The sequence below is a fragment of the Parus major genome, chromosome 2, assembly GCF_001522545.3.
Source record: "Parus major isolate Abel chromosome 2, Parus_major1.1, whole genome shotgun sequence".
Lineage (NCBI taxonomy): Eukaryota > Metazoa > Chordata > Aves > Passeriformes > Paridae > Parus > Parus major.
Window position 1 is genome coordinate 47,006,411 of NC_031769.1, and position 24,999 is coordinate 47,031,409.

Here is a 24,999-nt window from a genome sequence, read left to right on the forward strand (position 1 = left end):
AAAGACCTTCAAAAAAGCTGGAGTATTCACTCAATCCCTGCTTCTTGGAAATACTCACTGCACAGAGTTTAAATGACAACAGGCAAATTCAATTGTGTCTGCTTTATTGGTAAATATTGTGTCACCACTGGGGGCAATTAGCAGAACAATCTCACTATTTAATTTGGTGGAGGCAAAACACAGAAGTCAGTAATTACTTCAACAGGTTTCCTTGTAGTGGTCTTTGAAGTGTCTGTCAATTGAAACTTGAAAAGAAAGGAGAAGAAAAAAGGACATATTGAGAAGGTTGTCTGGGATGGCAAGCAGTTAAATGAAGAACTGTAACTGGTCTGTTGAAAAACAAGCAAAATGAACAAACAGTAATAAAACAAAACAAAGGAGCCCAGGGATAAAAAAGAAAAAAGAACAACACAGCACTATCTTATGAGCAACTGCTTTTGCTGTCTTGCTAAATTTAGTCTTTCCAAATGCTTAACCGTGCCTAAGTTTCCTTTATTTCTTGGGTGTGGGTATGAATTACAGCAAGAGAAAACTTAGTTCATGTCTCAGTCATATTAGCAAATCTTAAAGAACTGTAAAACGCAAAACAGGACCAAGACATGCCTCCACTTAAGAGGAAGATGAACTAAACTGATAACAAGGTAAGCAAGAGGCATCTATAGCTGTGCAGTTAAACTCTGTCTTTTTAGCTCAGAATCCACTGAGATTAGGGAATTTGCACATGGATTTCATCAGGTTTTAAACAGTGTCCTTCTGCCATTGCAGAAACTGTTCCTCTGCAGTGCTACATGTACACTCTTCCAAATAATCTTTTTCTTGTAATTTCAGCAATTTTACCAGTAATGCTAGGAATGAATGTTCTACTTGGTCCCATTCAGATGAGCATGTCCCATATATTTATACTAGACATTCCATTTTTATTACAGCCATAGCCTTTTCATTACTCTCTGCAGAAGTCATTGCATCACTTGATGAATCACCTATTGCCATGCTACATGGGGACAATAAAAAGTAACCCATCAGAGCTTACAGAACTGGGTAAGGGCAAGACAGCAGGCAGGAGAGTGTAGCAAATATTACACAGTCACTGAAACTTATTTCTACCTGCTCAGCCAAAAAGGAAAGTGACATGCACTGAAGGTCTCCTCAGACTTCAAAGAGCCCTTCATGTTTTAAATATTTCAGTTTCCTGTACACCACTTGTTAGTAGAATACTAAACACACAAGAATACCAAAGTTGAAGGGCTCAGTGCTCAAGTCTCAAAATTGACATGAAGAACTTTGCACATTCAGACTTCTATTTGCTTTTCCTAACAGAAGAAATCAGTTTAAAAGTCATTAAATCAGGTCTCCCAGTGGCATTGCATTATAGAAAACGTATTTTCATATATTTTAATTTAAAATAAATGATTGTGGCAAATATTTTTATAGGCTATGCAAGAATTGCATTGAACGATTTACCCACCTTCTCGGTGATGTAGAAATTAGAACTATCAGCATGCTGCAGTGCAAATTGGTCATGATTTGCAAGAGACCACCTTAGAAATATGAAAATAAATTAATCACAAAATGAAATCTTAATAATTCAAAAAATACCCTTTACATCATTTTAGTATGACCAAATAAGAGTCTGTCATTCCCATGTATTTCTCATACTTCTATAGTTTCTTCTATAGTTTTCCATAGCTTTCAATGATGAGTTCCAAAGTTTAAGTTAAAAGCATGCTTACAAAGAGAAAACTTCAGTAGAAATACATCCTAGTGATCTTTTTTTTTTTTTTTTTCAGTAAGCAAGATCACTAAGTCAGTAAAATTGACCAAAGGAAAAAAGTACAGTACCAGAAATTTATGCTAGCTTATGCAATACACAATGGATAAAGTATTAAGTTGATATATTACATTAGGCATAAAATATCACCTTTTTAGTTCAGCAGCAAGTTGATGAAAATATCTAGTTTCTCCTGTGTGGCAACACTTGCTTAAAATGGCTTTTTAAATTAATCCATTAAACTTAAATCAAGGTATTTCTCTCAGCCAATTATTAGTCTATACTGCAGAATTTGCAATTAACAGTTCGGTTTCATATGAACAATGACATCAACTGGACCAGCTTACAGCACCCACTGGACTCAGTGCTCAAAATTTAGAGCCAGAGGCAGTGCTTTAGTCCCTTTAACCCATGAACAGCAGGGACCACAAGCCAAAGTGAGTAGGCAAAATGCATCTCTGTGCAGAAAGGGAGGAAGTAGTCAAAATGAGAGTCACCCACATGATGGAGCTGCTTTGTTAGGAGCCTCATCTTGCAAGCAATTGATCCAAAATGCACTGCAAATTCAAAATTTGAAGCTAACACAAAGAGATTTAAGCAACTAATGGTTAGTCATACAGGATATCTAGATTTTCCTTGGAAAATATTATCTCCTAGTTTGTTTAACACTTCAAAAAGCACTGTATCTGATATGTACAACATGGCAGAACTTACCCATCACAGACTTCTTTTATTATCGAGGACAGTGGCTTTTTCTGGTAAATGGAAAAAGAAAGAAAAAGAAAAATCACCAAATTAAAATAACTCTGAGCTCTTAGAATATTATTCCAAAGCCAGTAAATACAAAGAACAAAACTAGTAGTATTTCATTATTTATTTAACAGCAAGTGTGAAAGGATCCCAAAATTTTCTGCTGGTTTGGTCTCATAAAGGTATAAAGACAGAAATTCTAGGCATATACATTATGACATTATCCATTATTTTTGCCACTTTTAGCTCATATAACATAAACTCAGTTTCTCAACTGAGAAATCAAAAGGGTCTTTTGTGTACACTTTATCTCATTACCCAACAGGAACAGAACATTTAGATATCAACACAAGCATTTTCCAGGAATGACATCTGAAACCAGAAGACATTCAATAATTTTAAACCTTTTGTCCATTTCAGAGACAGTCATATGGTGACAGTAATCCTCACTCTAAAGTGCACACATCCAGGTCCCCCTCTGATAAAACACCACCTGAAAGGTGTTAAAATCCCAGATGTATCAGTCCTGCTTTATTTTCTGCATCTGTGAGCACAGGAACATTTGGACTGACTCAAAACAGCTCTCTTGCTTTGGGTCCCAAAATAGAAAACAGTCTAGCCTGTTGATGTTGCAATGCTTTGAACATTGTTAAAAACACAGGGTGCACACACAAGTGTTTTTAGAAGACTTCTGGCTAAGAGAAAATGCTCTTTTATGTCCCAAACCATAGATGAAATTGTATGGCAAAAAGAAACACCAAAATTTCACCAGCTGAGTGGCTACTAAGCCTTTTTCTCCCAATACTGGGTGACCACACAATGTCACACATATCTGTTGCCTAACAAAAACTTCCCAAATCACCTAAACATCATAGGATCCCCCATCTCTATTTATTTCCAATAATGACAGTTCACTGAATTTAAAAAAAAGCAAGCAAAACAAACAAATACAGAAAACTCACCATAAACCCACACACAATTCAGCACTATTGTCAAAATGAGCATTTTACCTTTAATTTTTGTAGAAAATTATTAGTGGAAAAATTAACTCAGTATGCTATGTGAAGGAAGAAATAATTTTCCCTTGAATTTTGCTTTCTTTGCTTCACCACTGCATAGACAGAAAATCAGAGATAGGACTCCTTGGCCGGGTCAGGATCAAGGAAGGATTTATTATTTCAACTGTCCAGTCAACAAAGGTAGTTTACAAACAGGCAGAAACGTAACACTAACACAAGACAATTTTAATCAGGCATGAATGAAAACACCTGATGAAAGGATTCTGTTCCTGCTTAGCATGTTGTCTCAGTCCTTGCTTTCTTTCCTTCCTCTTTCACTGCCATTTCTATTTTCACATGACCACCCAAGATGATCCACACCAGGGAAGGCAATCAAACTAAAAGCCCAGGAAAAGGGGGGCAGGGGGGAGTAATTTTCACCAGAACGGATTTCCTCATGTGCTTGGTGATGTACCTAAATGAGTAGCAAACACCAACACATGGGAGAAAAGGCAGAAGTGGGAAATTGCTCCATTCTGCAGCAGAAACGTGTCCTTTCTCCAGAGCAGCTTCTCTGTTGCGCTGGCTCAGTTTGCATAGCTGCAACCAGGCTGTGAAGCAGATCAGGCAGATCAGGCCAGATAGAAAAAGTGGGTTTTCCCCCCTGTTATTTTTGGACTGATCAATTCCTCAGTTTGGATTGCTGTGTCACTTATGTACAGCTACTTTGACCTGCTGTCCTCCTCTCTGAGGGCTTTTTCAACTTCTGCAATCCTGTGAGAGAAATCCTGGCTTACAACTGTTTTGTTTCCTCTGCCTTTTGTGAAAAACAAACAAACAAAAACCCAAAACAAAACCAAAAAATACTGGGGGGGAAGGACAGAGGGAGGAGCACAGCTTTGTCTGGAGCTGGATAACTTCTGTTTGCCTTTCAGCACACATGTGCCAGCCTGTAGGCAAACTGCTGCCAAGCAGAGTGCACAGCTCTTCATGCTGCATCCCCTTCACCCCTCAGGATGCTACTATAGGTCCTGTTCTGATATTTCCATATTTTTTGCCATATATCTGAGTTATTAATTCCTTTTACAGAGTAAACAAAAACCAGATAGCAGATTCAATATAATAGAAGACAAAAAGAGTAACTGATTTTTCTTCCCATTATTTACCATAGGACCTGTAGTTTCCCACTAGAAACTATGACAAAAAGACAATTTAACAACTTAAATTAGCAACAATATAAATACTGTGAAGGCTGGGTTAAATTACTTTTCAAATCATTATTTTAGTACTTCTAAGTTCTCTACACCATCAACTTTTATGTCCTTTGTCAATCCCATTCACCTACTACCCCTTTTGCCTATTTTACACCACCTTTTCATTATTATATGACAAAACCTGAAACTAAAAACTTGGACAAAGCAAACATAAACCCCTGCAACAAATCAATTAGAACCTGTAAGAAACAGCTAAAAAGAAAAGCAAATGGATCCTCAATAATAAAAATTATTTATACAGTTTGATCCTCCTGTGGCACTATTGCTGCAGCACTGATGTGAGTAAGCACAACTCATGATGAAAGAGAAAACAGAATGAAAATAAATTTGAACTCTCCTGGGACACAGAGTTTGGAATGAGTGATTTGATAACAATTTACAAATTGATGAATGTAAAATAAATACCACCACAGCAATAGTAATAAGTACAAGCAATACTAATCCCTTGGGCTGCACTCCCTCTACTCATAAGTCTCCAGAAAGAATTCTTTCCGCTTCCCTGGGCAGCTGGGAGATAAATTTCCAGCAGCAGGTTGTTCACAAGAGGGGTGTGACTGCAAGCAGGCGAGGGCTGCCAGGAGTCCCTGTGTGCATTCCCAGGGCAGAGGCTGGTTGGAAGAGCGCGCTGCAGGGAGACTGTGGCAGGCAGCGTGCAGAGCTGGCAGCAGCAGCCCTGCCACTCTGCCTGCACAGCCAGGCCCCCTTGCCTGCAGAACCCTGCCTTGCTCTGGGAGTGACAGGCAGCTGAGTGCCCAGTTCCCTCTGCGCTTCCCAGCCGGCTTACAGCCACCGCCAGAATCCTGCCGCAGTCTGCAAGACAGGAAAATATGTTTGGCTATCAGCATCTGGACTTGACTGTCTGCTGCATGTATAGGACCACAGCACTACTAGAAAACAAAGAAAAATGAGGTTTTTTTTTTTTTTATTTTTTAACCATGGAAAATGAGGTAAAAGTCTTATTTCCATTCTCTGCAGAGTAAATCCACTTGGCAGGCCGTTCAAAGTCACACTTTTTTGCCCCTGGCTCTAAATATCTGCCAAATGTCAAAGAGCATAGATTTAAAGGCTTTGTTACCTTAATAAAATTATGTTTATGGAAATGTACTTACTTAGCTGCATTTACAGTTCCAAAAAGTTAAATTTACCTTATTAGACAATGTGCTTCAAAGAATTTCTTACAATCAATCCAGAAATATTTTGAAGTCTTTCCTTCACAGAAATGAGTATTTTGTGCTAGTGCTTTTTCTTTTTTTTGTCTCTATGTCTTCTCCTAGACTTGTAAAAGTGAAGTGAGCTTTTACCCATGCTGAGATGCTCATTTAAAGCCCTAAGAAGATCCGGCTGTTACTTTAATGTACAAAATAACAGAGATCAAAGTAAACTTCATGCTCCCTACAGGAGATAACACCTTCAGCTAACTTATCACAGTATCTGCACTGAACACATTGGTTAGAATAAAATATTTTCCTAGGGTAGGTATTAAATTGATAGCTGAAGTTAAGTGACACTGAGTCATTACAGCCTCGTGACTTACTGATCTGCACACAAGGGGAGAATCCTGACAATGACACAGAGCATAGCCAGCACTACAGCCAGTGTGAATTTACACACCTGGTACAGCTCTATCTGCATTGACTGGTTAGCACAGGTGTCCAAGATTCAAGTGTGGCCCTAATGACATCCACCATGCAGGTCACCAGTTCTGAGCTCACCTGCACACATATTTTAAAGTAGTCTCCAGGTTTTGTGTGCTGGGATGCACACAGATCCCTAACTCGGTCTCATGAGTACCCACCCTTGCTGCTTGTGCAATACTTGGTAGCACTTCCAAAGTTACTTGTAGAACACAGACTGAGATTTCCCACTCCAATTTCCTCACCAGTTTCATCCTTTCATGCCTACCCCTGTGGAGAGCTCACAGGGAACCAGTCACCAGGAAGAACTAAGCACAGGTAAACTGTAAACTGTGTTAGTCCAGACCACTGTTTTGTTCCAGGGAAATCACAGGATGAGCAAAAGCAAGCAAAGAATGTCCAACACAACAATTCTGACCAAGCTCTAGGTCCTGTTCAAACCACCACTAGTACTCCAATTTGGGTTTAAAGCACTCTCAAATCAGACAGCAAGTGTGTGTGTGTTTATGTGCATGTGCGAACTCTTTAGAGGACAGAAGCCTAAATCCAGGTGGGAACCTGTGTTATTTGTGCAGTTCTGATATACTTTGTGCAACACCAGGAAATTGTAGACAGGTTTCTTTTAGGCCAAGTTTGAATATCTTTCCTTTCCTTGTGACTAACAGAGATTCATTGTTTTTTCTTTTTGCTAAGTTGGTTTGTTAGGTTCTGCTTCTTGGGGTTTTGTTTTTTTTGGACAATGATTAGAACATCCCTCTCCCTGTCTGACACCTTTTAACCACAGAATTAACAAGAAAACCCTTAACTTTGCTGTCTTTAAGCCTATCACAGAAAAAAATAGCAGAAGCAGCACATCTGTTGGTGTGAAACAGTATGTAGAAAAAATGTTCTTTTGCTGACCTGTGCATCTGTCAAAAAACAGAACTTGAAGTCAGTAAATACAACATTCTGTCTTATAATTAATGCCATCATGATAAAAAATCTTTCAGTGCTAAAGTCATTTTTATGGCTATTAAAAACAGAAAAACACCTCTTTTCACAACCAGTGGAGGCTTTATCTGCTACTGTCATGCACCAGGGTCCACAGCGGACTGGTGGCCAGGATGCCAGGACACCTGGATCCATGACTCACTACTTTGAAACTGATTTCCTGTGTGTGAAAAACGAGGTCTTCTGAAAGGGGGAGATGCTGGACTGCTTTGGACTTCAGCCTTCTCAACCTGCTCTGAGCCCCTCTCGGAATTAACACTCCTCATTGCCTACAGTGAAATATTGGTGGGACCAGACTTGTTAATTTGTTATCAGGCATCTGTAAAAGATGAAAGAGAGGGTTTCTCCAACCCAGGGGAGCAGCACAGAGAGTGAAGAAGTTCCTGAAGAACAGGGACACCACAGTGCTACAGTAGAAGAGACCATAAAACCCAACCAAGGCCAGGGTGACACCGCACAGTTGTGCCGGTGGGGTGACACAACCCAGGGCTGGAAACATTCACACCTCAGAGCCAACAGGCAAAACCCTCAACAAGTGCAGCTGCTGATGGGAGAGAGCTTTTATCAGCTCGGTTCACAGCTCTCAAGGTGGTACTTTTAACATGTCACTAGCAAAACCTCGGTATAAATTTAGCAACAGAATTCCACAGAACACACAAGATTTAGGGAAACCCAGGTATTCGTGTTCTCTCCCCCTTCACTCTCAGCTGCAGCTTCCTCAGATACTCCCTTCCCACCCCCAATGAGATCTTCACTCCTAAATCTGCATTTCACCTGATCTAAGCATTGACCCACAGATCATATGTTTAGGATGTTAGTGACTACAACAAGGAAGCAGCAAAAATATAATGTTGCTAACAAAAAACCTCAATCAAAAAAGGAAAACCATAAACAGAATTTTACAGATACTTCTTACTCCATATCTAATGTCCTAACAAGCCGCTACACTCCCTGCTTTCTCAAATATAGGTAGGAACACTAAAAATTCCCAAACAAAAGTACTGAAAAGTTAAAAAACCTAGGGACTCAGTTGTGAATTTCAGCATGTTTGAATGCAGCATTCTTGCCACATGTATTTAAAATACAGCCAAAATACACTTTTCAATATAAAGCAGGGCTTTAAGATGTGGCTCTTCACACAACCTATTAGGAGAGCATACCTTTGAAGACTGAGTGGAGAAACCCCAAACACCCAGCTCATGACAGACACATTGCAGGCCTACAAAGGCAAAAATATTTATACTGTGGGATTTTTGGTGTTACTCTCTTTTGTATTACAATCTGCATGTCTATAACTAGAATATAATTGAGTCATAAAGTGTGCCATAAAGGATACTCCAGCTGGCCAGAATATGAACTAATTCATCAGTCCATAACTTCAGGAATCTCATCGTTACATATTTCCGTTAAATAAGAGCAGAAATAACTTAAGAGATGGGACTCCTGCTGATAGTTAAAAAAAATATTGATGCAACAACATTAAAGTCATGTTTAGCCTTCATCTTGAAAATGCCATCAGCTGCAGGCCGCAAAATTCAGGCTCCAACAGGGAGGTTCTGGCAAGAATTATGGTGCTTATAAAATCAGACATGAAAAAAGTCAAACCAAGCCCCAAACCAAGGGAAGAAAAAACCCCACAGACCCACAAAATTCAAGGAGAGAATAAAAAAATATATATTTTATCTCTTTCTTAAAATATTATTTTCTGAACATCCTTTATGCTGGAGATCAGGAACACTGGGATATTAGTTCTGTAGACCTCAAGCGTATCCTGGCTCTACTTGCACTTCTATTTAACAAAAAAATAACCAGCCAACCAACCATCTACTGCATTGAACTTATGGTTCTTAACCTAGAAGATGGGATCAAGTAGAAAACATAAATAGCATCCATTAGACTGCAATTCACAAAACATTTCTATTTATTCTTCCCCTCCCTTTCTTTTACGATGTCTAAAACTTCCATTCTGCTATTACCTCTTCCATCTACTAGGCCTTGCTGCTGCCTCTGTATTAAACAGAAGCAGTAAGACAGAGTTTTTATGTCTTTTTCAGTGATGAGGTCCCAGCCACACACACCACAGGACGTAAGTTTGCAGCTTTGAAAGACTCCAGCCAGCTAGTGGGAATGTGGCTTTGGACAAGCCAGACTAATAAAATGTAACATGTGACAAAAACATTGCCCATTTTATCTGTGCTGGATGGCTGCCACCACATCAAAGAACTGAGGTTCTATTGGTGACTACTCCAATGCCAATGTCCCATAAGAAAAGGAATCATATTTTTCAAACTCTATTGTATTTAACAATTGGTTCATTATGTTAACGAAGCATTGTCTATATATATATATAAGGGTGTCAGGGCACTGAATTATATCCAGTGCACTAAAACATCTTCATTATTGTTTCCAAAGTTGTTCTTGATGCTGAACAGCTTTTACAAAATAAATAAAAGCAAAAAATTGAGACATTTCATTAATCCAACAAAGAAAAAGAAAAAAAATCACATAAAAATAACAGATAGAATTTCTTTACCATCTCTATTAATAATATTTTTAGTATGTTTATATCCTAGTTAGCACCTGCTCTATCAACAGTTTCATATTCAATTTTGTGAAAGTGAAATATGGTTCAAAAGGAGCAATAAAACTCCAAAAGCATTTGTTTAGTACCTAAACACTGATTTTAAGCAAGCCCTACCTTTAACAAACTGGCTTAAGACAAGAGAATATTTTCCAATTCTTTTTGAAAAGCCACCTTTTGGTTCATCCATCTTTGGGCAAGCCTTCCACCAGCAGCAACTGATACCCTCCTTCAGAGTGGATGAGATACAGCTGCAGTGGCCAGCCTCGAGCACTGGCTCCTTCTCCCATCTGACATAAAGGAGCTGCTGCTAGCAAATCCAGGCAGGGAATGTTTTTATAAGTCAGTGTTAGATTTTTTTTTTTTTTCCTCCCCATGAGCTGCTTCACAGTCCTCTATCTTCTAGAAACTGAGATCCTGTCAGCTGTTAAAGGCACTGACATTTCCCTTTACTATAAACTCAGGAAGTGCAATAACATTGGAAATCTTCATACCAAAAACATCACTAGTTCCAGCTACTGCAGTACCATTTCACTTTCTGGGCAAGAGCTCCTATAAATTTGCAGGTTTGTGGGAAGGAGGCAAGAGTCTCTCTCTTCTTTCATTCCCTTAAGAGCTAAAACCCTTGATTTTGGGAAAGTCAGAGTCTGGAGGCAGAATGAAGCACAGAGAGCAACACTTCACAGCACGGTGAGACAGTGATACATCAATATCCCTTCCTTGATCACTGCTTGAACAATGGTGGTGCTCACTAATATTGCATATGTTTAGACTCGTGATGCCAGCATTGTCTCGGTATACTGCTATTACTAGTGACAGTACTTGCAGAAACTATATCTATTCTTAGTCCACACACATGGCAGAAGTGATGTGCCACTTTTTCTCTAATTAAGCATTTCACAGTCCCTTTTGAACTTTATTTTTCCCCACAGTTTGAGAAACACTGCACTAAATCAATTAACAATCTGGACCCAAGGGTCCAGATTTAGGTCTGAAACCAGGTTTAGGTTTGAAAGCTCCTTTTAAAAAAACCAAAACCTTACTGGTGACCTTTTAATATGCACTGAAGTACAACTCCCATGAAGAAGATGAAAAAACAACCACAATTAAAATTACACTGCCAGAAGAGAAGAGAAAACTTGAAAGAGAGTCTGAAAGGATAAACTTGCTGAGTAAATCTAAACTTTAGAGAGAACATTAATGTAAAGCAGCCCATGGCTCTACCCATGGCTGCACTTCCATTAACATGAAATTCTCATATGACAATGCTCCAGTAAATTTTTCCCTAAACTGTATGAGATTTGTGCTTTGAAAAGAAAATAAAGCTTTCCTCTCTCCTCCCCCTCCCCCCCATTTCTTTTTGCTAATGTAAAGATTCACATCTGCTAATTTAATCCATGTTTAATGATCTCATAGGTAAAAGTAAACCTGGAGGAGGAGACTGTACGGCCAAGTTTAATTATAAACTGTTCCTTTCTATAGGAAAGCCTTGTTTACCTCCAAGGCTGAGGAAGTTCATCCCCAAGCCTAGAGAAATCTGGTTTCAGTACAACTTGTGTTAAGACACATGAGTGGATTTGAATGGGATAAGCCAAAATAGATGTTGTCCCCAAATATCCATCTTGTGCCTCTCATGAAACTGCTTCTCCTGCAGCTCCTGTAAAGCCACAAAGTATCCAGGTAACCTAAAACCAGCATTGGCTTACCTAAAATAATTTCTGCTGTAAAAAACCCCAACAGCTAAGAATTATACATAATGGGCACAAATTAAAGCATGCAGGCTTTTGCTGCACACAAGAAATAACACCCTCTTATGAAATAGCTATTTCTGGGACAAACAAAGAGATGAGAGGATAGACTAGCCTGCATCCGGGTTCACCTGTACAGACCCTGTGCAGTCCTATTCTTAACATCTTCTAGAATAATCAGGCAGAAGAGTGAAGAAAAAGATAACAGACAGTCAGCATCTACCATCCATTTCTTCCTCAGACTGCATTGCTAAAGCGTCCACAAAAAGATCCCAATGCAAATTCAGACACCAACTCATTTCCATTCCTCCCCTTACATGACAGAAAGACTAAAGCATGAAAGATCAATGCTATACACAGTTCTTAAAGCCACAGTCAAAGCTTCATATATAAAAATTAATTTTGGGCAGAGTTTTAATAGTGCTAGTACAGATTAAGGGAGGAGGGAGGGGTCTGGATGCTATTTTTCTAATTCATAATTAAGGAAAAAAGGGAATTGGGCAGGGAAACTTAAAGAAACCCCAAGTATCCTAGAAGAGAGTAACTGAATTCAAACAAGTTCATCTCTTAAGAAGAACATGATTTATAATAAATTTTAATGCATACAGGTTTTATTGCCAGGTTTATTGCAACTTTGGTTCCCACCTGGTAAAAGAGAAAGGGCAGTAAATAAGAGATTTGCTCTCCTTGTCTAAAGCAACTTTCCAAGAAAGAAGCACTTGTAAAACCCTGGCATCAAATAGTACATGTCAGTGAATGAGAAGAAAATTTTCTTTACATGCATTGGAAGCAGACACAGAGGTTAATTCCAAAAGGTAATTAATTATATATTCATTTTTCTGGCACGGGATCTCCCTGAGTGAAACTAATTTTGTGTGATTAAGCTTAAAACTACCACTGTGAAGCCAGTTTAATAAACCTATAGAAATGCAATGAGAAACCTCAACTTGAAAAGGCTCTGTGCCTCCTGAAGTCCAAGTTGTCAGAAGTCATGCATCTGAAGGGGAGTGTAAAGTTTAATACCATTAGATGGAAAAAATACTCATGAGCCTTTTTTAGGGCCCAACACCTTCCAGTACACCACTGTCAATGGTTCTGGTTTCAGAAATGTTTTCACAGTGACATTTTTTCACTTTGAAAATATTTTACTCTCTTCATTGCTAAGCAAAACATGCATATACACAGCAAGTAAATTAGGATAATGTGCAACTGAATATAAATAAATGTTTTTGAATATATGCAATAAGCAACCTTAAAAAACCTGTCAGATTTTCTTCTGATTTCTGATATGGTATTTGTACTTCAGTTTTTGGAATAGCCTCAGTACCCTGAAAGGTAAAGGACTGGCATCATGCTACAGTGGCAGGGTGTTTTTTTTAAAAATAATATTATAGTACTGTTAATTTAGATACTGTTTTTTCTTGATGGTAAGAAAGAGAGAGAAGAAACCAGTATGGAAAAGTTTTTAGGATTTTCTGAATATATGTCAAATGGTGGCTGAATGAGCAGATCCCACCTGGGACACAGGCACTGGATACAGTGTCTGGTCAGTGGGTAAGTAATTTCTCTTTTCTGCCTTCCTTCTCCCTCCTCCCCTTTATCATCTCCGACAGCTAGCCATCTGAGGGATGAATCATCTCCTCCACTATAGCTCTTCTACTGAATAGCTGCTTTAAAGGAAACAGATTGAGGAAAAGTTAGCACTAAGTGAATCAAGGCAGAGCTGTGTGTTCTGATGTATCACCCTATATATTTTCAAGGCTCATTCCCACATTGCTCCCAGCCCTGAAAAAGATAAATACCCCTGTTTGTGTGCATGGGTAAAAGGAAGGGATGTTCCTTTCCAATATTTCCATGTCAGAAAGGGGAGGGATGAGACTCTCAAACTTCATTCCCTCATTTCCATTTCTCTCTACATTGGGAGCAGGCTGGTGTTAAGTCTTCTCCCTTCTGGCCTCACTTTCCCTCTTCTTCCTCCTCCTACCTATAAAGTGGCTTGAGGAATCTTGCAGATAACTTGGCAGGCTGTGTCTGAGGAGTTTTACCCAATATAATTCAGCATTGATCTTTCTTGTTGCCTTCAAATCTTACATAATAAAATTAAAAACAAGGTACTAGGAAAGTAAGCTAATATTACAGATAAGGTATGAGTAGTTTTTGATAGCTACTTTAAGCTTTTTGTAAATTAAACCGAATCATTTTCATATTATTTTACTGCTGTTTGAAAGGAGACTTGATAATATTTTTTCAGTTTTGTCCCCACCGTACTTAGTTCATCATGACTAACATGCATCTTTCCCTGAACACAGTGTGCAGTGTCTACCATTTGTTAAATAAGAAGAAAAAAGTAAAACATTCTTCACTCCAGAAGGCAAAATATTTCTATACTTACTGAAAAATTTCAGCAAATGCAAATGGAAAAGCTTGGAGGTCAAAAAAGTCAACTTGCAAAGTTTGGTTTCACTTGGGAACTCCCTTTTCCTTCAAAGAGGGCTTTCAGGATGCTTAAAAATCATACTGCTGTGATTCCAGCCACCCTCTAGTACCATGTTTCTTCAAATTTCACACAGGAATTTCCCAGGCACGTACCACAAAAGGTTTAACTACAAGTGAAACTCATTGCACTGCATGAAGAAATTACTAACCCATTTCAGTAATACATTTTCAGTGTGAAGTCAAACACTTTCCTCTCTAATAGACCTTTATAATGGATTGAGTCCCCAGACACACCAGGGTCTAAAGCACATTATAAAATGCTTTTCTTCACTCTGAATACTATTTACAGAAATAATAATCATTCTAACCAAGTAAAAGGACTTCAAAATGTTAAGGGTAAGCTGTTAAATATTAAAGAGGTTGCTTTTAATATTAATACGTGGGCCACAAAAACAATCTCAGAGAAGTCTAGGATATAAAACACAGTTCTTGTATAACCTGTTTTTGTTTGCTTTCCCCCACCACAATTTCCTAAAAAGAGTTTTTAATTCATAATTTTGAACTTGTTAACTTTTGTACACTGCCTCCAGTCTATCCATGGGACCATTGCTTTAGAACTAAACAGAACAACCCCTGAGATTCCTGGAGAGAACAAAAATCCTCCTTGCTCACATTACACCACTACTTAATTTCCAAAATCTTCACTTGCTGCAACCATTCAGAATGATTCTACTCCAAATGCAAAGCACTGACTAGAAATTTGAAGACTTTCCACCCAGAGGTGACAACACTACCACAATTTTACAACAAACTAAGGCACAAAAGTGTTAAGTGGGTCACATAAGAACTAAATGCCTTATTCAAACAGCTGTTCAGAAAGAAAAAGCAAATGAAGAAGCCAGCTAAACACATCAAAAACCTTAAGCAGTAAGAGAGGAAGAGGGTTAAACCCCTTATAAAATAACTGTCTACCCCACATACACTCATAGAAAAATGCACATGCATTGAAGTAAACATAAATGCAGAGAAGGACATGCAGAGGAGAACTTATTCGTGAGCAGGGCCAGCTGATGACAGGTACACAGGCACTTACTTGATCTATTTCCATTAACTTGGGGAAGGCACCTGGCCATTCTATCGCCACCTTCACTATATCAGCAGGAGGGGGCATTGCGATGCTGCTGTTCTTCGGAGCCAGTACAACTGGACACTAAATACTGCAGAGAGTCTCTCTCATTCACACCTGCAGGGAGAGAGGGAAAAAAAAAAAAAAGAAAAAATAATATTACAGCAGTTCAGGCAGAACTCCAGCGCTGCTGTCTCAGTCTCCTACATTTCCCCTGGCTGGGCAGGTGGATGAAAATGTGTGTGCATGTGCAGGAGCAGGAGAATGGCACACATTACAGGAGCAAACACAGGACACAACGCCACGACGCGCTGCACAGCTCGACAGCCTGTTAGAAAGATGGCTGAAGCACTGAAATGTACGGTGAATAATAGGCATGCATTAGATTTAAATAGAAAAACTATTTTTAAATATTATTAAATATGCTGGTGGGGAAAAAGCGACAAACTAGAGAAAGCTCCAGTTACAGTGTCACTCCTGGAGTCCCAGGGAAGGTGACCGAATCGGTTAATGCTGGCACTTCGGAAGAGATTGCCCAGGAAGTTATGGCCAGGAAACACTGTTTCTTTTAACTATAGCAATGATCTTCTGGGTGTTCACAAATAGATCACTGCACTATAGCAACCAGTATGTCAGGAAGAAGGCAGAACACACAGCCGTTTCCACATATACATACACACACGCACACACATCCTCACCTCAGGGATCCAGAGATACCCACATATAAATACTTCTTTATGGTACATCTCAGACACGTGAATACGCAAGGATGTACTGTACATTCACAGTGACATAGTCAGCTATGTAACACGTCATAATTCTGCAAGAATATGATTATCAACAGGATCTCTTGTCAAGTACTGAGAGCTGGGAATTTCAGGGAAAGAGGAAAGGGGAAGAACCAAACCCTCAGGTTTTGCACAATTCAAGTTCTGTCTCTTTTGACTCATCAAAGTTTATAACCTCCCTACAGCAATCATAAATGTTTGTCAAGAGTGTGTAGTGCCTCTCTGGGCTTGCAAACAAAGCTTTTGCAGCCCTCTCTCAGCCCAGTGGTGGCAGGACACCCTCTCTAGTAGCAAAGCTCCACAGTTCTCAGACACAGCAGCCGTGCACCCCTCTGCAGATGGGGAGGTTCCTGCTCGCTTTGCCAAGCCCTCCACAGCAACCATGGTGTTTCCTGCATGCTCTGCTGAGACCCAGCAGAGCGCCACCACGTATCACAAAACAAGAGAAGCTGTAGAAATCCCCAGCGGTGCAGCCCCACTTCTTCTTAGCAGAAAAAGAGAAGGAAGTGGTGAAAGCATGGAGACATGTTTGCACATACATCCCTTCAAAGAGCTAAGGCAAGAGAGGAGCTAGCTGAGTATACCAGACATCCAAAACACAAACTGGTTAAAAAAGGCTTTGACCATCTTCAGTGGCTCCTACAACTAACCTACTCTAATGACCTTGCTTCAACTGCAGCAGAAGCCGGAGCTCAGGTTGGTCTGAACAAAATTGTGAAATCATCCCTTTATTAAGAAATGTTGTACCTTTGTCTCAGACTACTTTTATAAGTGTGAGTTCATCCAGCCTTCTGGATGTCTCTGTCTTTCCTTTTCTCTTGTGTGCCTCTGCTCTGAAAAGGCTCAGTCCTCTGTCTGCAAGCTCTGCTACATTTTACATAGGGCTCTCAACACATAATATAAAAGCAATTTATGAACTTTAACACTACAGCAATTTATTTCCAACAACAGCAGTTCTGACGCCGACAGGATCGCACATTGCCACAAAGCAAGGCTCAAGGCAGTAAATAAGACAATGGACGCTCTATAAATACAACTGGATTGCAGGAAGTGCCTTGAAAGACTAAACAATGTGATTAAGAAACACTGTGATATTGTCTACATTTGGTGGATGTTACAGGAACAGGGAATAGATGCAATTAAAGCATGCAGCTGGCTTGCTGGTCATTGAGAAAATCAGACATTTGCTTTTGGCTGTTTTCTACCCCATAGAGGCTTGGCAGATGCAAGGTTCCCACAATTTCTCCCCAAAACACCAAACAGTCACCATTTGTATTCTCAAGCAGTGGTGTCCTTGCTGTGCAGTGCACTGGCTCAATCGACCAGCAAAAAAAAGCCCCAGAAAAACCAAAAACTAATTTGGTCATCTGTTTTTTACCATGTTTGAGTCAAACAGCTACTCAAAGGTGATACAACATGGGAGAGGGGAGGAGAAGTGAGGTTTCTTGGCAGCAACGAGCTGTTAATCCACCTCGACAGTCAATTGAAACTGAGACCTTGGCACCTTCTGCTCCCACACTCACAGTGCCGGTGTTCCCACCTCCTCAGCAGTCCTCGGTACTCTCAGCCTGCCGATGTTTTGGTATTAAACTGTCTGCAGCGCTGAAGTGGGGCTGACTCACCCAGTGCCTGACCGCCAGGCTGCTCCCTGCCTTGGCATCCCCATCCCTGGCAGGAGGGATGCTGGAAGCCTCAGCCAGAGCCCCAGTTTGCTGGCCACAACACAAAAAGAGCAGCAGCAGCAGCTCCTGCCAGACACACTTGACTGAGGACAGCTTCAGCTGAGTAAGCCTTTATTTTCAACAGTTTTGTTTTCCCCCATCATGTTTCTTCTTACACTTTTAATGAAAAAAAATAATGTGTAGATCACATATCTAAAGAGAAAGAAGGGAGACTTAGAAAAACCATAGAATCAAACCTATTGCATGGGCAAACACAGTTTCTTTTGACTGAGAAGAAGTAACTTGTGGCCCAATATCTTTCCTCCAAAGGTCATAATAAATGCTGGAGAAAAAACACTGATTCATGACCACGGCTGTAAGTACAAAAGTAGGACAAACATGACACAGCAATAAATTTGCAGAAAACTTCCATTTTCCCATGCATACGAGGGCATTAACCCTCATTTTGCTGTAGCAAGTTGTGGGCTGTCTTGACTCACACAGGAAGAAAGGTTTAAGAAGGAAGAGACAAGGAAAGCTGATGGTAAGTTAATCAAATTCAGCTATGAAAAATAAGCACTTACATTCCAAAGCAAGGTGCAAGAGAAGTCTGCCACAGCATCCAGCAGACAATTTCATTGTGACTAGTTTTAATGTAGGCTAGCACAGATCTCCTCCATAATTATAATTATTACTATACGTATGCTTATACAGTCATAAAACACAAAGCAAAGTGACAAATCTTCAACTAATACAAATGGATGTAGTCCTACTTCTCCCACCAGAAGACCAACTCAAAGATAACAATGTGGTCTGAATGCTGAAAAGCATATAAAATCATCACTTTGTTTCTGTTTCTCAGTGGATATCCTAGTTAAATGTGCTGACTTCTTCCTTCGTAATTTATATTCCTATGGATCCAGTGCAACACACAAAAGATAATTTAGTTTTGTTCTACCTATGTGGCAATGTCAGAAAAAAAATATACTTTTTGGATTTTTTTTTTAAGGCCAAAATTGGTATTTAGTTGTCATTCCAAAAGTAGGACTGTAGAGAAAATCTTGCAACCTACAGTGCTGACAATTCAAAATTACCTACTATTTATTCCCACGGTACACAGTGTGTTAGACACTGCCCAGCAAAATAAGGAAGGCACAAATACTGGTTTGAAACTGTTCCAATTTAGTAAGCAATTTTCATTATGTGAATGAAGAACTAGAACTGTTTTCAGCTGCTTTTTGTTATGCCAGCAGCAGTCAAACAGTGGAAAGGACAGGGATGTCGCTGAAGGGCCTAGTTATGGAGTTTTCTCAAGTACAATTCCTTTTTCTCTCCCAGTGGGATCTGAGAAGCACTGACATGTAACAGCAACTTCCCAACTCATTTTTACAACATTTATTTTCAAGGCAGAATCTGAAGGCGAGAAGGACGCATGTGCAGGCATGAGTGTGTGAAGGGGAGGAGGGGGTCAGAGGAAAAGGAAGGCAAATTCCCATTGTTTTCCCTAATGCATGCAAGGAGATGTAACCTGGAGAAAGTTTAAGCAATTTACATGCTCAACAGCACGCTATTTTATACTTTCAAGGGGAAAAACCACAATCAAAGAATGTCTTCCACTCGAATATACTTTCTTCCATCAATATGGTTTTTCAGAACTATGACAGATTATCCCATTAAAGTGTCAATATTGCAATTTATTGTTATTACCACATACAGTACATTTATGCATTTCAGCCACACCATGAAGGAATTCCTGTGGTCTACTAAGTCAGAGTAATAAACATCCAAGTTGGAAATCAAAGTACGTTAAATTTAATGTAAAAATGCATCAACACAGATACGCAAGCTCTCGATTTACCTGCCTGGCTCTGAAGGATTCATTCAGCACAAATGTCAGTAAAATATATTGAATTTTTCTCTTCTACCTATGCACTGCATGTGGAAAACAGGATTTTATTCGTGTATGAAATTAGTTCTCAGTGGAACTCTTTTTTATTCAGACTTGTTTTGCAATTTCATTGCCACTTTCCATACAAAGATCTTAAAGTACTTTAAATAACTTAAAGTTATCAGAGCACATCTCTCAAGAAATAAATTCTATTCTTACTCCACAGACAGAAGAAAAATGCAAGGCTAATAGGAGCTATGTGACTTGCAGCTCTGCTCATAAATGTAAACAGCAGCCTAGAAAAACTTATTTCTTCTTTTACAGAATAGAGGTAATATTCAAAGAGCTCATTTCACGAACAGCCAGAGTAAGAAAATTAGTGATTAGAAAGTGACTGAAGGAATGCCATGTGCACTTGAGAATTTAATGAAACAAAGCACGTGTTTCTCCTGCCTGGACAAAAGGCAGCATATACAGCACCTGGAGCTGGCACTGATCCTGCCACCCCCTGACAGAGGCAGGTTTTTGCATGGCATTTCTTGGAGGTGATGGGAAGGCAGTGAGGGCAGCAGGGCCAAGCAGGATGCGGTGGGTGCTGGCAGGAAGCTGAGCCCTGGCCGGCCCCAGAGCAGGAGGAGAGGCACAGCTCCCTTTGCTCGGCACCTTACATAAGGAACCACTTGTCAAACCTCATCAGCTTCCTCCGCTTGGCTCCCGCCGCCCCAGCAAACAGAACCTAAGTGGCAAGTTCAGCTGGAAGGTCCCTCGGGGACCAAGTCTGATTAACGATTTTAGAAAGATAATCCAACGCTGGATTAATATCCCCCAAGAGAGTTATTTTTGGAGTTAAACTGCATGACTGAACAGCTGAGTCTAAGGAGCTGTAAACATGCTCTACCATCTCTGCAAGAAATGAAAACAGGGCAGAGAAGCCAGGGGGCTGGATGTACACTTTGTGTACATAAAAAGGCTTTCATGCTGCCTTTTTCCTTCTTAGGCATTCAGTGCTATTCACCCCTGAACCAGACAGGAGTCAAAGGCCCAGCAGACCCATGTCAATAAAATATGTGGATGTTTTTACACAAATGGAAGATAAAGCTCTACAGAAGCTACACTCTAGCAAGGGATGGAAAAAAGACAGCGGTCTCAAAAAGCAGGGAACCTGTGTAGGGGTGTTACCCCTCTGCAGCAGCCACCAACACTGCAGGAACACCTGAGCCCCTCACCTGGCTTCCATGGTTCAGAGCAGTCCATCAACTTCCAAACGGGAGCATTTCTTTGATGCTGAACCCTAAGTCTGCTGATCTATAAAGCATCATTAAACCACAAATTAAATATTTAATATTACGTTAAAGTGAGCTTTGGACCCTTCAGGTTTAAATACACCACCCTTCCTCTCCAAAATATGTGAAGACCTAGTATTGGAGGAGATTTTAGGATTATGGGTGTCAAATGTACAGAACAGGACAGTTTCTGCCACTGGTAAAGCTGCCCAGGAAAGACAGCTAATATTTGTGTGGTTATCACCTGTCTCATTCCCAGTGTATCCATAACCTTTCTTCACAATTTCGGTCCACGCATTTTCTCTATCCACAGTCAACTTGTTCCTCTTCTTGGGAAGCATTTTATATGGCTGAGGTTTCACTATGCTTGACAGGCCAGGCCACTTTCAAATAGAACACTCTTCAAAACTAAAGAGCAAAAATAGGTTTAAAAGCACTTCAAAAGAAAAGGTGGAAGAAAACACAATAGAGTGAATGTACTCCGAATATAAGCAAGAAGGCTGTCTGGTCTTGCTTTTAGAGCATATATTGAAGCATATCAGAAAAATTCAGGTACTTCTTTAAAATGAACTCTCCTGCTTCTTGGAAGATCATTCTCCCTTTACTGAGGAACATCTAGTTAGTAATTAGTAAGAGGACAAAAGAACTAGTTTTGATTACTCAAGTTTCTATTTGAAACTTTGTGGCAATTTCATTAATTCACATATACCATCCAGTCAGACAAAGATGCTCTGTCCACTAAAGTTGTTAATATTGGAGTCCTTCAAACTAGAGACCAGGAAAGTATCTAATTGAAGTATTCAAAAGACAATGTCAATAAATAAATAAATAAAAATATTAATCTTTAAAAAAAATATAAAAAACCTAAAAAAAACCCAAAATGCACCACCACAACCCACCCCCAACCCCCCCACCAATAACAATCCAGCCATCAAAGATCTAAGGTTTCACAAACAAAAACATGATTTTTCAACTACTCTGAGTACTTGCCTAGCATATGAAATTTAAAGACCATGGCAGGTATATAGTACAGAAACAAAATGAAATGCTACTCGGAATACAAACTAACTTACTTAATCTACTTTTCAGTTTTTACATGGCTTGCCCACTTCATTTAGGGTTGTTTCTCATCATTTGGCTTGACTCCAGATGTTTCTAAACTGAAGCAAGTAGCAAAAAAATATCCCAATCCAAATATAATTTTAAAAACCAAATATAGATTTGGATCGGAAAATATAGTTTTCTTTTCCAACCTTTCAGGGTTGTCTCACTTAACCTGCGAGGTAGAAAGGAAGTGATGGGGAAAACATAAAACCTCAATTTCAGCCAGTGGTCCTACTGTTCTTAAAGGGTTGTGACTTAAAAATCAAAGTTCTCAGCATAAGAAAATTGGAGGGCAGAAGAAAGGAAAAAGGACCTGACTTTTTGAATTGACCCTGTGAAACAAAATAAAGCAATGCAAAGCATTACAGCTTGAAAGGATGGAGGCATTTTTTGTTTTGTTTTGTTTTGGGGAGGGGGAGCAGGTAAAGGGGTGATGCTTTTTAATGTTTAAATTAAGCACATTCCAAAGGAGTCCTATGAAACTGAGAATTTGATAAGGTAATTACAGGCTGGTTGAAAACAAGCTGAAAAGAAACCGAGAAAGTTCATCAGAAGTGCTGAAAATTTTGCATAAAACTCAATTAAGGGTAAAAAAATAAGAAAATATCATAGTCCTCTTTTTTACTAATATCATGATCTGGCTGTGATACCTCATACTCTCCTGGCATTTGGATAAATCAGGGGGCTAGAAAGGACACGAAAGAGAGCACCTTGAGTCAAGATGATAATACAGCAGAAGCTGAATCAAAACAAGGACCACTGGCTATATCGCAAAGGAGATGACAGATACAAGACGATAAGCTCAAAGTTGGGGAAAACCCTAAACTTCCTGCTGGAAGGAGGATGAACCAGCAATATAAAATCCAAAGAGAATTTGTTACTCTATCAACGTTCATTATAAATCCAGAGGAACTAATGGAAATGCTAGGAAGTAAGCAGTCAAATGGCAGAAGAGAGGGCAGCAGAGGTGTGTGAATGCTAAAGGAAAAAAACAAGTTAACTGATGGCAGAGACGGGATGTTGAAGGTTGAAACTAACAGCATTATTTTCTAATGTAATCATTCTACATAGAAAAATCCTATGGAAAATAGTAGTAGTGATATTCTACAGTGCATGAGCAGAGGCTAATTCTCACCATAAGTAAGGAAAACAGCAAAAGAAAGGGTGGGTACTACTTGTGAGTGTGAGGAGGGCACAGAAATTTTGAAGACACTATCCTTTTGTCAGGCACTGATACTGCTCTTCAGAGATGTGCAATTTTGAGTGCCACAATACAAGAATCATAAAGCTACTAGAAGTCATCCAAAAGAGGGCTGTGAAGGATCTAGAGGGGAATTCATATGAGGAGCAGCTGAGGTCACTTGGCTTGCTCAGCCTGGAAGAGACTTCACTGCAGTCAGCAGCTTCCTCATGAAGTGGAATGGCAGGAACTGATCTCCTCCCTTTGGAGATTAGTGAGTGGACCCAAGAGAATGGTGTGAAGCTGAGTCAGGGGAGGATTAGGTTGGATATTAGGAAAAGGTTTTTCACCCAGAAGGTGGCTGAGCACTGGAGCACATTCCCAAGGAAAGCAGTCACAGCACAAAACCTGTCTGAGTTCAAGAAGCATTTGAGCAGCGCTCTGGGGAACACGGTTTGACTCTTGGGGTGTCTTGTGCAGGGCCAGGAGTTAAACTCAGTGACCCCCGAGGGTCCCTTCCAACTCAGAACCTTCTATCATACCATAAAAGATAACTAAAAACAAGAGAAGGAAATAAACCACCTGTCAGTAATCTTGCAGCAGAAAGCAGCCCCACGTCCAGAGGTGTTCCTCTTATATTTACTGCGATCTGTGCATGAAAACATCTAACAGTCAAAACACCCCATGTTTTTCTGACTTCCCAGCACTATACAGTCTCTGAATCCACCCCTGCAGGCTCCTAGCTCTCTGTCAGTTCACTCTCATAGTCACAAAGAATAATTTGTCCTTAACACTTGTGGACCTCCCAGTGCTGGCTCTCTGAAGGACATTCAGCAAAACTAGACAGCATATGACAAAACACTCAGAGAAAAAAAATGCATGGCACAGTTAATATTAGAGACTTTGCCTATAGCTAACATTTGTGGAATAACTTGAGCTATTCTGCATTAAAATAGAAGGTCAAGACTAAGCCAGAGTTTTTATGGACATCATAAAACCCACTTTGGAAACAGAAATACTAAGTAACAAATGTAGGAAAAGTCACATCCCAAAACAACTAGTGTGCTTATGCCCATCCTTAACGCTGGTACTATCCTGCTTTGCTGAGTACTGCTCAGCTGGTGTACCTGCAAGCCTGGAATCTGTGTTTTGGGACATCCCAAAGAGAGATCACTGTCCTTTTCAATACTGACACATACCTTGGGGCCATTGTTTATAATTCTAGATCAAGAGGAGCTTGCATATCTGATCATTTCAATTATACAGTCATGTTAACCATAAGATCACTGTAAGACAAGATACAAGCAAAAAGATACTAAAGAACACAAGAACAGGGCAGTACTCCATTGTACTTTGGAGGGCTCCAAGAAACTTTTTGGAAAAAATCCGACTGCAAGATTTTAGCAGTGCCAACACTGCTCACCCAGCCCATATCCAGGGGAGATTTGTCCTGCATAAAGCTTGGTAAACTGTATTATATGTGACACTTATTAACAGGAGATCCAGATATTTCAACATAAGAGTATCCCTTACTCTCTCTACTACAAAACTGTGAGCAGCAGATGAGCGTATTTGAGCAGGGCAGTTGGACCAGATGACTTCCAGGAGTCCCTTCCAGCCTCAACCTTTCTGTGATTCTCTAAGTACACTGATGTATTGTCTCTAAGCACTCTTGAAGTCATAGCCTGCCCATCTGTGTTCCAATAATGTGCCTCTTCTGTACTTAAGCATGCATACAATGAGCAAAAAAGACCTGCTTTTGTGGCAGGTTGCCTTCTATGCCAAAAATT

The 24,999-nt window shown here is 39.8% G+C and overlaps 1 protein-coding gene across 5 annotated transcripts in view; it reads right to left on the reverse strand.

The window, feature by feature from the left end:
• The window catches only part of ELMO1 (engulfment and cell motility 1), a 301,557-nt gene that overhangs the window by 236,417 nt on the left and 40,141 nt on the right, over positions 1 to 24,999 (reverse strand). For 4 of the 5 annotated variants that reach the window (XM_015619184.3, XM_015619185.3, XM_019005769.2 and 1 more), the window contains 3 exons: positions 15,273 to 15,422; positions 2,483 to 2,523; positions 1,466 to 1,538 (listed from right to left, as the gene is read on the reverse strand). In XM_015619184.3, coding sequence (XP_015474670.1) covers positions 1,466 to 1,538; positions 2,483 to 2,523; positions 15,273 to 15,350 — 192 coding nt within the window. In that variant the 5' untranslated portion in view covers positions 15,351 to 15,422. Of the gene's footprint in view, positions 1 to 1,465; positions 1,539 to 2,482; positions 2,524 to 15,272; positions 15,423 to 24,999 lie in introns of those variants that run through there. The other variant, XM_033511959.1, reaches the window with a different exon arrangement.